General features: G+C 51.1%; 1 protein-coding gene and 1 long non-coding RNA gene across 3 annotated transcripts in view; one reads left to right on the forward strand and one right to left on the reverse strand.

Moving 5' to 3' along the window:
* Nucleotides 1-978: 978 nt before the first annotated feature.
* LOC112666754 (uncharacterized) lies at nucleotides 979-4,488 on the reverse strand. Its single transcript, XR_003140958.3, has 3 exons — nucleotides 4,235-4,488; nucleotides 3,344-3,502; nucleotides 979-2,929 (listed from the first exon to the last, which is right to left on the reverse strand). It is a non-coding gene; the product is annotated as an uncharacterized LOC112666754 (long non-coding RNA).
* Nucleotides 4,489-4,553: 65 nt separating this feature from the next.
* ELL (elongation factor for RNA polymerase II) overlaps nucleotides 4,554-14,005 on the forward strand; it is a 79,217-nt gene continuing 69,765 nt past the window's right edge. Inside the window, exon 1 of one of the 2 annotated variants that reach the window (XM_025458078.3) lies at nucleotides 4,554-4,700. In XM_025458078.3, the coding sequence (XP_025313863.1) occupies nucleotides 4,674-4,700 (27 nt within the window). In that variant the 5' untranslated portion in view covers nucleotides 4,554-4,673. Of the gene's footprint in view, nucleotides 4,701-4,828; nucleotides 4,999-14,005 lie in introns of those variants that run through there. The other variant, XM_025458077.3, reaches the window with a different exon arrangement.

Here is a 14,005-nt window from a genome sequence, read left to right on the forward strand (position 1 = left end):
GATATGGAGATAATCTGGGTGGGCCTGACCTCGCTGGTTACAAATGAGGAAGGTAGAGAGACTTGAAATATGAGAGGGATTCAACATTCAAAATTATCCCTCTCAATAGAGGGAGGCTGTCTTACTGAGGTGGAGGGGGGGCATGTGGCTAGCACCTATGAGTGGCCCCCAGCTGACAGCCAGGAAACAGGGACCATAGTCCTACAACCACCAGGAAATGAGTTCCACCAACAACCTGAAGAAGCTTGGACATGGATCCTCCTGTTGAGCCTCTGGATCTGAGGATGCATCCCAGCCAACACCTTGCTTGCCAGCTTCATGGGACCTTGAGCAGAGAATCAATTAAAACATACCAGACTTCTGACAGAAACTGTGGGATAATAAATGTTTGTTGTTTTAAGCCACTAAGTTTGAGGTACTTTGTTATGCAGCAGTAGCTAACAAATACAGATCTTAGCAATAGCTGTTCGGTAGCAATTGCTGACTAATGAATGGCAGGTGTTCATCCCAGTGTGGTTTAAAAGCACATAAGCTGCAGACAACATAGATAGATAACAGAAAGGGATTACGTAGATAAGCTATTGTAAACCCATTAATAATAATGATTTCCATGATGATGCCATTTGCCAATGGTCCAGGACCAGGCTCTTGTGTAAATGCTGTGATTATACATATTTTACGATATGAGCACACCGAGGAGGACAAGACATGTCCAGATATAGGGAATGAGCAGCAGACCAGGATCACTATTCCCATTGTAGAGATAGAGCTTTTGCAATAAGCTTGCCAGGTGGAGTATGTGTTCACGGGCCATCCGTTAGTGATCAACCAGCTTCCTGGGGTCCCACTGGGAGCCACTGGGACATTAAACATACAGCGGAGAGATGCTCATTACTAAGCAGCACGGCCCATGGTTGCAGTGTTCTTTTTTTTTTTTTTTAATTTTTTTTAATTATTTATTTATTTATGATAGTCACAGAGAGAGAGAGAGGCAGAGACACAGGCAGAGGGAGAAGCAGGCTCCATGCACCGGGAGCCCGATGTGGGATTCGATCCTGGGTCTCCAGAATCGCGCCCTGGGCCAAAGGCAGGCGCCAAACCGCTGCGCCACCCAGGGATCCCTGCAGTGTTCTTAATTCTCTCTTTTTTGCGGGGGAAGGGAGAGAGAGGGATGGGGAGGGGCAAAGGGAGAGGGAGAGAGAATCTTCAGCAGTTTCCACCCAGTATGGAACCTGATGTGGGATTTGATCTCACAACCCTGAAATCATGACCTGAGCTGAAATCAAGTCAGATGCTTGAAGAACTGAGCCACCCAGGTGCTCCCTCCTCTCTTTTTATTTTATTTATTTATTTTAAAGATTTTATTTATTTATTCATGAGAGACACAGAGAGAGGCAGAGACATAGGCAGAGGGAGAAGCAGCCTCTCTGCAGGGAGCCTGATGCGAGACTCAATCCCAGGATCCGGGGATCATGACCTGAGCCAAAGGCAGATGCTCAACCACTATTTATTCATGAGAGACACACACTCACACACAGAGAATGAGAGAGAGAGGCAGAGGGAGAAGCAGGCTCCATACAGGGAGCCAGATGTGGGACTCGATCCTGGGTCTCCAGGATCACGCCCTGGGCTGAAGGCAGCGCTAAACCACTGAGCCACCGAGGCTGCCCCTGCCCTCTCTTTTTAAAACAACATTTAAGTATTCCTACACCTAACGTGGGGCTTGAACTCACAACCCTGAGATCAAGAATTTCATGTTCCCCCTACTGAGCCAGCCAGGTGCCCCTGTTCTTAATTATCTTCTCTTCAAGCCTCAGTTTCCAGAAGGTAATCCTGGATGCCAAGCACTGAACCCAGAGCTGGGGGCATTTTAAGCACTCAGTGTTACTACTGTTGTCTGTGAGCTAAATCCACAGAGGCTCAGAAAGGGGTCATGCCTTTCCCAAAGTCATACAGTGAGCTGGTCAGCCTTCAAAGCTGGCTCCTCCCATGTTCTCCATTCAGCAGTCCAGCTGTCTCTATCCTCCCCATCATTCACTCCAGACTGCCCATGCCTCACCTAATCCTGCCCTTCTGTGATCCCTCTGGGCAGTGCAGTCCTTCTTGCTCCAATATTTACCTGGCCTAGCTCCTGGGTAAACCGCTGGGCCCAGACAGTGGGCAGAGGGCTCAGTGTGTCTGAGCAAGTGCTAGCATCTTCCAGGTAGGAAGGACTGATCCCAGGTGAAGGATAGAGGATTCCAGAGCCTTGACCCTAGGCTTAGGCAGGCTGGATGTGAAACCTTTCTAAGTCTCATTCTCCTCATCTACAAAATGGGCTGATAGCTGTGTTGTGAGAATTAAATGTCATTTATTCATTCAACACATTTCCTGAGCACCTACTCCATGCTAGGTCCTGTGCTGAGGGTGTTCAATGAGGAAATATAGGGAAAGGGACCCAGGTGCCTAATCAGGAGGGTTCTGGGTCAGAAAGATATTAAATTCAAGTTCCAGCCAGCCTGCTCGCCGGCGGTGCCACTGCCCTTGAGTGCTGCCTCACATCTCTTAGTTTCACCTTTTGTAAATGGAGATATTAACGGCAGGTATGGGAGAGTGTTTCAAGAAATCTAGCATTGCCTCGGGCTCAGCAGTTTATGGTTAGAGGATCAATGGATAATAGTGCCAACTTGGCAGTGGTGAGCAGAACTAAGGAGGTCACTTTGGTAGCGATATAACAAGGTCTTTGAACTTCACTTTCCTCTCTTAGCTCAAAATCTTCATCCTATGGTTACTGTTTGTAATTAGATTGAAGGGAAAGAGAAAAGTCATGAACTTCCTGTAGATTAGGAGACCCAGGAGTCCAAGAGAAGCTTGCCTGGGCAAGTCAGTGCTGTTTCCAGCCTCAGTTCCCCCACTGATAGGATCAGAGATTGATAAAATCTCTCAGCTCCTGTGAAAAACAATTAAACACAGAATTACCATAGGACCTAATAATACCTCCTAGGTATAGACCCAGGAGAAGGGAAAATATTCAACCATACAAAAACTTGTACATGAATTCACGGCAGCATTATTCATAAGAGTGAAATGGTGGAAATATCCCAAATGTCCATCAGTGGATGAATGATTAAACAAAATGTGGTCCATCCACACGATGGAATATTACCCAGTCATAAAAAGGAATGAAACGTTGATACATGCCACAATAGGACCCGCCTTGGAAACATCAACCTTGAAAATAAAACAGCCAGTTATTTTACCAGCAAAATGGGTTTTATTCAGGAATAGTAGAGGAATTGTAACTTTGGACATGAAAAACTATAAAACTATTGGTAGAAAAGGAACAAAGGATATGAAACATTACCTTACAGAAAAGGAGGAATTTGGGAGGGTCTCATTTGGAGGAAAGCAAGAGTTCAAGGTAGTGACAGTTTCTCATTGGCTGAGTGGTGGCAGGTTATCATCGGCTCGGCCAGGAGAAAATCATCCTTCATCCTGCTGGGGTAGCAAAATAGACTTCTTCCTGTTGGGGTTTGCATTTGACAATGAGTCAGGAGGGCACAGAGCTCTCTCTTCTGAACTCCTGACTTTATTTATTGAGAGAGAGAGAGAGAAGGGGCAGAGAGTGAGGGAGAAAATCTTAAGCAGGATCCAGGTCCAACTAAGAGCCCTGCACGGGGTTTGATCTCACAACCGAGATCATGACCTGAGCCGAGATAAAAAATCTGACACTTAACAGACTGAGCCATCCAGGTGCCCCCAACTCTGTTTTAAATGAGGTTGCCTTCATTCAAGTTCACAAAAACATCATGCTGAGTCTTTCACGGAGTGCGAGTCACAGCATGTCAATGATATGATTTCATTGATACGAAATGTCCAGAATAAGTAAAATCATAAACACAGTAAGTAGGTTAGTGGTTGCAGGGGCTAGGAAGTGGGTTTGGGGAGTGACTTTGGTGGGTAGCTGTTTTCTTTAGGGGTGATGAAAATTTCTCCAAATAAGATAGTTGTAGCGGCTGCACAGCATTGTGGATGTACTAAATGCCACTGAATAGGACACTTTAAATGCATTGAAGTCATGATACATAAAATGTTTTCTTAAAATGGGAAAGGTGCACAACCGCTACGTCTCAGGAACCTTGAGGATACAGAATTTTATTCTATTAAAACTATACTCTTATCATGAGCAAACTTCACCGCCTCCCCAACACCCCTAATACCCTAACAACCCCGGCAGGAAATCCCATCTACTTACCTTACGGGAAGCTCCACTAGTCCAATCCAGCGTCCAACGCGCGCTCGGTTTGCATAGCCACGCCCACTCACCGGCTATTAGCGGCCCCGCCCCCCACGTGTTTTGCACCAGCCCCGCCCCCTTCACGCACTGGCTACGGCTCTCGACAGAAACCAGGGACGGAAGGCTTGGAGCGACCTCATAAATAATGCATCACGTCAGCGGCCAGTGGGGTGTGGCTTCGACCCTCGCCTGGCTGAGCCAGGGTCATGAATTATGCATATAGAGGCGGGGCCTGAAGGTGTGCGCGTGTCGGGGCGGAGTCCCGGCACGGAAGTGGCCCCCTCTGGTGCCTTGAGAGGTGGGGCCATCCACGCTTCATGAATATGCAGCACATCGGGGCGGTGACTGTGTGCTTCTCCAGGCCCATAGGGGGCGCGATCTGCGGCACTCATGAATAATGCAACAGTCGGCGGGCCGTGCAGAGGTGACTGCAGGCTTCATTAGATCCAGAGGGGGCGTGGCCAGCCGCGTCTCATGAATAATGCAGCGCGTCAGCGGGCGGTGGGGCGGGGCGGGGCGGGGCGGGGCGGGGCCGGCGCGCCGGCGCTGGAACCGGGAAGGGGGGGCGGGGGAGCGATGGTCGCAAGATGGCGGCGCTGAAGGAGGCTCGGAGCTACGGGCTGTCTTGCGGGCGGGTGAGCGACGGCAGCAAGGTGTCCGTATTCCACGTGAAGCTCACCGACAGCGCCCTGAGGGCTTTCGAGAGCTACCGCGCCAGCCAGGTGAGCGGCGTGGGGCCCGGCGCGATCGTCGGGGACGTCGAGGCGCAGGCCGGCCTCATGCGCCCCTCGCGGAGGCGTCCTGTCTTGGGGGCGCGGGGTCTGGCGTCCGGGGTGCTGCTCGCGGGCCCCTGGACCGACGGGTCGCGGGGTGGGCACCTGTCCAGCTTGGAGCGCGGAGAACCGCGTTCCTTCACGGCGCTGGGAGGTGACACTGGCGGGCGGCCCGGGGCGGCCGAGGGGCCCCGAGCTCGCTCTTCTGGTCCGCGGCGGGGAGGAGGAGGGGAGGCGACTGAGTCGGCACCTGGAGGCGTCCGGAGCCTTTCTCGGCTCACCCAGCCACTGAGCAGGAACTGAACTGTTCACCTAGCTGGGGGACGGGAGAGGGGGTTGGGGAGGCTTGAGGCTTCTCCGTCTGGGTCCCAGGCAGGGTGGGTCAGTGGGGCACCACGGTTGGGCACCTGTGGAGAACCTGTTCCATCCGTGTGGGGAGGCTGAGTCTGTGCTTGAGGGCAGGCTTTAACACCAATGTAGCCCTTGGAATTGGGCTCACTCTTGGTTCTTGGGAAGGAGAGTTTGGGCAGAAACTGACAGCTTGTTTCCAACTCCCCTACCCCTCTCAGGTGACCCTGTCTCACTGGACATTTTTGGAGAGTGGGAGTGTTTTGGGTAGGGGGGAAGCTGTGCGTGTGTGTGTGGGGGTCGCTGGCATGGTGCCTTTCCCAGGATGGGCGCTCTTAGTGGGCAGCTGGGAGGGAGCTCTGGCCACTGCACCTGGCTACTGACTCTCAGACTTCTCAGGGGCCGATTTGGGCCCATCTGGGGAAGTTAGAGGTGTTTCACTTCTGCCACCTGGCTCAGGGTGCGTGGGTTGGGGGGAGGCTGCTGTGCACCTTCTTTTAGGCTTGATTTGGGGGCACATCTGGGGCCCTGGTCAGAAACCTGCTTCTTCCCATTTCTGTTTGTGTCAGGACAGAAGTTTCAGGTGCCCAGAGTGGCCAGGACCTGAGGGGAAGTGGTTTGGGAGCCCCTTTCCTTGTTGCCTGGAAAGTGGGGGCTTTATAGTCGTGAAGTAGTTGAGGAGGGGTCTAATGTCAGGCTCAGGGAGGCCCTGCTCCCTGTGTGTGTGTGTGTTTGTGTATACTGGGAATGGGGGGGCTGAGGGCGGGTGAGGAGAGAGACTAACTAGGAAGGAATGTGGCTTTCTTCCTGCCCCAGACTTGTTCAGCACCATTAGCTAAGCCGGGAATTTCTTCCTGTGTTACGTTCCCACCACTTTCCTGGTGCCCACCCTTCCCGTGCTGCTTCCCACTTTTTGGGGCAGTTTCCTTCCCGTCCCGGTGTCCCAATTTCCCATTCATAGAAGGAGTCTTTTTTTTTTTTTTTTTTTTTTAAGAAGACCGAGGTCTTCCCTTGTCAAAAGGATTCCTCAGGATGAGGCTAAAGCACCCTAGCAGGTGAGGAGTCGGGCAAGGGTGAGGGGTGGGGAGATCACTGTGTCCAGCTTAAGTCTCCTTTGTGGAATTCCAGTCTGGAGTCTTTTCCCTAGGCAATTCTGACTTGTTCTGCAGGAAGGCGGGCTTTCCTAGAAACAGCTGAGGGATAGCTCATGAGTCATGTAAATAAGGTGAACTTGGTACCTGGTCACTTAGGAGCCCCGCCTTCCCTGCCATGCTGCCCTCGCTTGATCTAGTCGTCCCCAAGGCTGCCTGTGTGTCCACCTCATGCTGTCACACAGCTATTTTTAATTTAGGGTGTTGGTTACATCCCCTAACTAAGCTGGATCTTCCTCATGTGAGGGCGAAGGTAACTGCAGACTCTAGCTCATCCCACTTGGAGCCCAGCTGTGTATGTCAGTGTTGATCAGCCAGGAGGGGCTCCCTTGAAGAACTTTTCCAAGCCAGCTGGGCGAAACTTTTGAGGGTGACCCAAATTTGCATTTTTCTCAGAAGCTTGTGACCAGAGAACTGTATGGGTTATTAACAAAATCTCTTATGTACGATTGTCAGTAGTGTCTGGAGTTTTCTATTCTATAGCACTGTGGTTATATGGCTTGCCAATGGCAACTTGTGGAGAGGGTTTTTATTTTTACTTTTAATTGCAAGAGGCATTTACAGATTCAGATGTGGCAGGGGACTGGAGAGGAAGTTCATGTGAAACTTTTCTCTGTGGCCCAAGAGAGCCTGTAATCCTAACTCTTGGAGTAGCCTGAGTAAAAGTCCCCTGTGGTTTCTCTCTTCAGAGCGGTGTGGAGTCTGAGCTGCCTTTGTGCAGACCTGATGGCCAGCTTGGAATGTGGCAGAAGGTAATATACGCAGCTGCCACCGTCTAGACTTGGGGTTCGTGCAATTTCTCCTTGAATATAAAAAAACAAGTGATGTGGGGATTCTTTTGACACATGTGTGGCTATCAGTGCAGCTACTCCCATAGATCTCCTTTTTCACTGTGTTTGGCTACTTCTGGGAGAGAAGAGAGCGGAAGCGTGGACCCATCCTTCTAAGATAGCGTCATGTGCTTGCTCAGAGAAGTGTTCCCTAGCCACTCTGAGGAAGTATCTGTCCTTGGGGCACCTGCCTCAACCACCCAGCTATTGCATTGTTGGATTTAGTGGGCTTTGTTGCTAAGTGACCTTCTCTCCTGGTTTATAAGCTGCTTGGTGGTGAGGAGCATATTATTGTTCAGTAAAAATTGAGAGCCCAGAGAGGGACTCAAGAAGCCTGAAGATTATAGCCTATCTAGGTTTAAATCTTGGTTCTACCTGCTTGAGGCCTTGACCCAGTCAGTGCCTGACCCCCTCCCAGTCCAGATCCTCCTCTTTGGAGCTATGAGGATCCCTGTGCCTGACCTTCTCCCAGCTCTAGATCCTTCTGATCCTTAGGATTGTGTAGATCCCAGTATCTGAGCCCTCCCAGCCCTGAGTGCTTCTTTCAGGGTTGCAAAGGCAGGTTGCCCTACCTGCCTTGAGCTCTGGATCCTTCTCAGGACTGTTGAGGGTCCCAGTGCCCTGCTGTGTCTAAAGTCTGGCTCCTTCTCTCAGGGATGTGGGGATTCTTTTGACACATGTGTGGCTATCAGTGCAGCCCTGACACTTCCCCTCTCCTGCTGTGTTTTCAGCACTTGGTGTCCATACCCAGAGGGTATGGAACCCAGAGCTGGTTCCCACCTGGAGGTTTGAATAGAGACTATGGGAGACAGGGAGCCTGGGCTGCATCTGCCTAAATCTGATTGACCACCTGGCTTGTGTAGGGCTACTGCTCAGATGCTAGACATTCAGAAGTGACCAAGATGAGTCCCAAGTGTCATGAGCTGACATTCTGGAAGCAGGAGACATATCGGTACAAAGAGCTTGTCAGCAATCAGCATCAGGAAGGAAATAAAATGGTGTGATGTGATGGTAGGGTGGGGCTGCGTGAAAGGATACTGATTGAGAAGGTGCTTCTAGGAGATGCCAGAGCTGAGGCTTCCCTGGTGAAGGGTCCTGTGCAGGGAGGGTTGGGGGTTCCAGGCACTCTGCCTTCGAGCGTTGAGACACAAGAGGCTGGGGAGAGTGTTGGGACACGGAGGTACTGGGGCTCTGTCCTAGGAAGGGTGTGTGGGGAGAGGAGGTGGAAGGGGCCTGCAGCAAATAGTCCATGACTCTTGTAGAGCTGTGATGGGGGCTGTTTGCTGCTAAGGGGGCGGCTGTGTGGATGTCAGCTCGGGCACTGATGGCAGGAGGAGCCTTAATTTAGCCTCTGTTCTCCAACCACAGCAAGGCCCCAGGAGGTAGGCTTGTCTCCCCTTTCTGGGAGGTGCCCCCTGGGCCCTAAGCAGGGCAGCTTTTTGCCAGCCCTGCTGTCTTCAGGAATAGCTGGGGCTGCCCTTCTTGGCTGTGGGCCGGGCCCCACTAGGCCTTTTGTCCAGGCTCGTGTCATCTTCTGGTAACCTTGGCCAGAGGCTAGCTTGTTGTTTCCCCTATGCCTTGGGGGCAGTGAGGGGGCTCAGAGAGTCCTTGTCTACCTGTCCAAGATCACTCGGCCCAGGTTGCCTCTTGAGTTGGGAGGGAGCTTGAGCCACTGTGACACAGCTATGAAAGGGGGTCCCTCGATGGTCTTGAGTTCTAGTTAAACTCCAGCATTCTGGACTCCTGCAAGCAGTGGTGACATGAGTGGCTGTATATATTCCTGAGGTTGCCGAAGTGACTGTCCTATGCCCCCTACCCCAGAGAAAGCCTAAAATGGCGATAACCAACACCTGTGGATCACAGCCTCATGCCAGCACTGGCCTGAGCTATACACGTTAATTTATCTCACATCTGTCCTTCAGCCCTATGGTGGGGAATGGCTCCCACCTCTCCGGTGAGGAAACGGGAAGAAACTCTGAGAGGCCAAGTCACTGGAAGGAAATTCCCAGCTGGGATGGGACTGAGAACCAGGCTTCAGACTTGCATGCCAGTGTGTGGCTCCAAGCTCTGCCCCCTCTGAAGGGTGATCTGGCTGGCTGGGCCAGATGGAGTAGCCAGGTCCATTGATGTCAGGAGCATGGCTTCCTGTCTCCTGCCCTCTGGGGCTGTAGCGGTTTGGTTTACTTGTGTCTTTTCTTTTCTTCTTTTCTTTTCTTTTCTTTTCTTTTCTTATTTATTATTTATTTATTTATTTATTTATTTATTTATTTATTTATTTATTTATTTATTTATGAGAGACAGAGAGAGAGGCAGAGACACAGGCAGAGGGAGAAGCAGGCTCCTCATGGGGAGCCTGATGCAGGACTTGATCCCAGACCCTGGGATCATGCCCTGACCTGAAGGCAGATGCTCAACCACTGAGCCAACCAGGCGTCCCTACTTGCGTATTTCAGTGTGGGCTCTTGATAATTCTGAGTGAGGTGAGTCCTTCCTAGTAGGTGCGTGTCTCAAAGGTGCTGTGGGAGGATGTGTGAACCAGCCGGAGTTGGGGTAAGTGATGGAGGCTTCTGCAGGCAGCCAGTGAGGCTGTGTGAGGGGCCAAACCCTGCCTCAGCCACTGTGACCCTTGACTAGGTTTCCAGCTTGTATGCTGTTCCTGCACCACGGTGACTGTGGTGATTGTGTGTAAACAGCAGGCAGCTTGGCGGAAACCCACCCTCTGTTGACTCATCGGCAAGGCCAGAGTTCATCACCCTTGAAGTAGTTTTGACATCATACCCGGATTGTGACATCTCTGGGGAGTCTTTGAAAATAACACTGCTTCTCCTGTTCCAAGTAACTCTGTCCTGGAGCAGACACTGGTTTCGGGAAATCTACTTCTGTGGCAGCAGCCCAGGCTGGCCATCGATGTTGTGCCTTTGGGCTTTGGCCTCCTCTGGGTCCATCATTTTTAGGGTCTTGCTTCCCTGCTCTCTGACTTTGATTTTCTCTTTGGTCTGTAATGAGCACAGCCTGGAGTTGTCTGAGATCTTACCTCCAGTGATACGTGGCTACTCCACAGTCATCAAGTGCCCAAAGGGACTCTTTTGAGAACAGTTCCCCCAAATGATCTCTGACCTATAGGTGCTAGGAGTGATAGACAACTACAATGTGTAGTTGTTTTGTCACTTTACTCTTTAATAAAAAAGCTGGTATCCAAATTAACCATCCAGAGAGAGACCTCCTGTGCCCACACCAAGTGGCTGCACTGTAGTCTGATGCTAATTATATTCTCTCGGCTCCGTCCCTCCCTGACCACGTTGTGACGCGGCTCTTGGCTGAGTCACCAGGTCAGCAGGGCACGTTGGTGACTCCCTGCAGCCCTTCTGGAGGGCAGTGGGCCTTGATTGTTTGTGAACTTCATGGGGTTACCGAACTCCCATTTAATAGTAACACGTGTTGAGAAGTTTAAAAGGAGTATAGCCTATAGTATAGGAGTATAGCCTATAGTATAGTGTAGAAAACTTGCAAAATACCTGAAAGGAGCAACTTCTTGTTCCCATGGGCCCAGGCCATGTCTGTTGTTGACACCTTTGCACCTTCCTCTGTCTTGTGTCCGGATACCTCATCGTCACAGAGGTGTCCTCATATAGTGTTAGATCTTGCTTCTTCCCTGACACCATATTAGGTCTATTGTTTAATGTAATGTAATTTTATTTAATGTAATCGTAAGCTTTACTTTCCAGTGACTGCATCTCCCTTGCAGTGTGCACCCTAACTGATCAGTATTCCTCCAGTACATGAATTTGGGGCACCATACCGATGGGGTAAGCGAGGAATCCTCAGGATTCCTGTGTGCTGAGACCCTTGTCTGCTGTCCCGTGCCAAGGGCTGTGCAGAGATGCTGAAATGCAGTGAGGGGCACCCCTGGTGTGCCTGTGCCTCAGAGGGGAGCATGAGGCTGTGTGTGGCTGGCTGATGGGTACAACTTCTGTACGTTGAAATTGAGTCTTGGGAGAGATAAGGTCTGGTCCGCGTGGTGGATGGTCAGGGAGGGCAGGGTTAGAGGAAGAAGGCTCTGAGGGCCTAAGCTGGGGTGGCACTGGGGAATGGGCATGGAAACAGATGTGAGAAGTATTTGGTCAGCCACCTGTGGCTGGTTGGGGAGGCGGACATTTCTAACCTTTCCTGATTCTGAACATATGGCAGAAACATCTTCACACACTCAGCTTTATTGTCATGCCTGAGCTGGGTTTGTGAGAGTCAGGTTATGTGTGGCTTGAAAAGATGTTGACAACTGCCTCTGAAGTGACTCTGGGCTGGAGGAAAGATGAGGGCAGCTGATCTGGGAGCTGCTGTTGGTCTGTGGTGGGTGGGCATCATTATCATCATTGATGTCAAGGGGTGAGATGGTAGATGTGTATATGCTGCCTTATTGAGGCCAGCTACAGAGCCCACACCTTTCTGGGTTGCTGCTTTTGTTCCCAGATGTGAATGTTATGCGGTTCTTTCAAACATCCTGAGTGTATTTGGAAGGTGTTTTGAATTGATGTGGCAGCTCTGGAAGCCAGAAGCCTTTTTTTCTTCAGTTCTTAGATCGTGTTCTTTGCTCAAGGATAGTTGGATGCCACATTTCCCTTGTGCTGGTGTTGACCAGCTCTGACTATGGGGGAGCCAAGGCTGCATGGAGGGCAGGTGATGCTGTCTAAAGCATAGAGAAAGTTGGGTCGAGGACTTTCCCAGAAATCTCAGAAGTGCTGTGGAACAAGTGGCCTTGGATCACCCTGTCTTTGAGAAGTTAATGAGCTGTCTATGATTGAGGACTGCGGTTAATCCTCCACACCTTTGTTTGTGGGTGTTCTCACTGTTCTTTAGATAGGAAGACTGAAGATTGACTCTGGGACAACTTTCCTGAATGTGTGCCCTTCCAGCTAACCACCCACTCCTACCTTGAGCTGTCGGTGGGTGTCAGCTCCTTACTGATTGCCTTACTGTCCCTGTGTCCATCTTAGACATGTAGGGACATGTGTCCTACTAAGGAGGTGCCTCCCTCAAAGGATGGTGAAGACCACGAGTTGGGGTCAGGTAGACTGGCTCCAGATAGCTCCAGATGACAGCCTGGGGATCCAGGCTTCTTTTTTTTTTTTTAAAGATTTTTATTTATCCATGAGAGACACAGAGAGAGAGGCAGAGACATAGGCAGAGGGGGGGAAGCAGGCTCCCGGTGGGGAGCCCAATGTGGGATTTGATCCCCCAGACCAAGGATCATGCCCTGAGCTAAAGGCAGGCGCTTAACCGCTGAGCCACCCAGGCGTTGCTCCAGGCATACTTCTGAGCCTCAGTTTTCCTGGGTTGAAGCAGCACCTAAGATAGTAGAGGGCACTCCAGGTCAGAGGATCCTGTCATCCCATCCCATCTGTCCCTCCCTCTCTTATCCCCCTCCACGCCTTGTATGCATGTGTTAGTGTACCACAAATTTAAAATATCTACTCGTTTGTCTCTATTATTAAAGATTTCTCTTTTAAATAAAGAAATGGCTTTCCTCAGATTCTTCAGCAGCTTTCCTATCAGAAGTCCATCCCACTGTGTTGAGGGAGCTGGCCCCTTCTGCATATGCTCCTTTTCCATCTCTTGAGCAGCCTCACCAGGTGGTGATCATGGAGTGGACAGTGGGCAGGGGCCATACAGAGCAGAGGAGGGCAGGAAATGCTGACTGAGCTTCTGGAGAGACATCTGACCTGACCTGGGGGTGACTGCTGAATCCACCAGGCTGGGGACCCCTGCTGATGGAGTATGAGAAGTCAGGCCCAGAGCTCTGGGTGCCTTGGCTCCATCTTTGCCTTCAGATTGCATGTGAGTGCATGGCTATTGGGGAGTCCCATAAGGGCAGCCTCAATGGGCCAAGCCCCCTCTCCATTGGAGAATGCTGTTCCCTTGGGATGGGAGGTGAGGGTTCTGTTTCCTCCGTTGTCTATCCTGGGCAAGTGGAGCCCCAGTGTGTAACAAGGGATTACTCCTTACATTTCCACATGCTCCTTGGCCTCTTTCTGATATGGGGACTGGCCCACTGCACGCCTCACCTGAACATGTGCATGTGGCCTCATCCTGTTTATCAGACTGACTTGGGATTTATTAGTGGGCTGAGGCAGGCCTAGTGCTGTTCTGGGCATGGGGGATTCATGGTGGGCAGGCTAGCCAGGCTGCATCCTAGGGTCCTTACATCCCTGTGGGAGAGGCCCATTGAGAGCATGATGATTTGATAGTGGTGACCATGAATGATGACTACTAGGAGGGAGAAACACAGCGGGCTGTGGGCAGGAGATGCCGTGGGAAGTGGGGCAGGCGGAACCGTCTGGGAACAGGCTGAGATTGCCAAAGTCTGCGTGAGATCTGAGAGAGTGGCCATAGGAGGGAGGCTAGGATGGTGGGACAGCTAGAGGGCGCGGGGGTACGGGAAGTTGGGGTTAATTTCATCATCTAGCCGACTAAGCAGTGACTGCAGTGACTTATGTGGGTATAGATGAGCTCCAGCCCCTGCCTAGGCTCACTGTGGGGGGACTGACCCAACTCTAATTTCATTCCACTGTGCGGAGAGACGTTTTCTTTGGGGCATTCCATCCTATGACAGGCCATAGTCAGGGAGCCCTT

The sequence above is a fragment of the Canis lupus genome, chromosome 20, assembly GCF_003254725.2.
Source record: "Canis lupus dingo isolate Sandy chromosome 20, ASM325472v2, whole genome shotgun sequence".
Taxonomy (NCBI): Eukaryota; Metazoa; Chordata; class Mammalia; order Carnivora; family Canidae; genus Canis; species Canis lupus.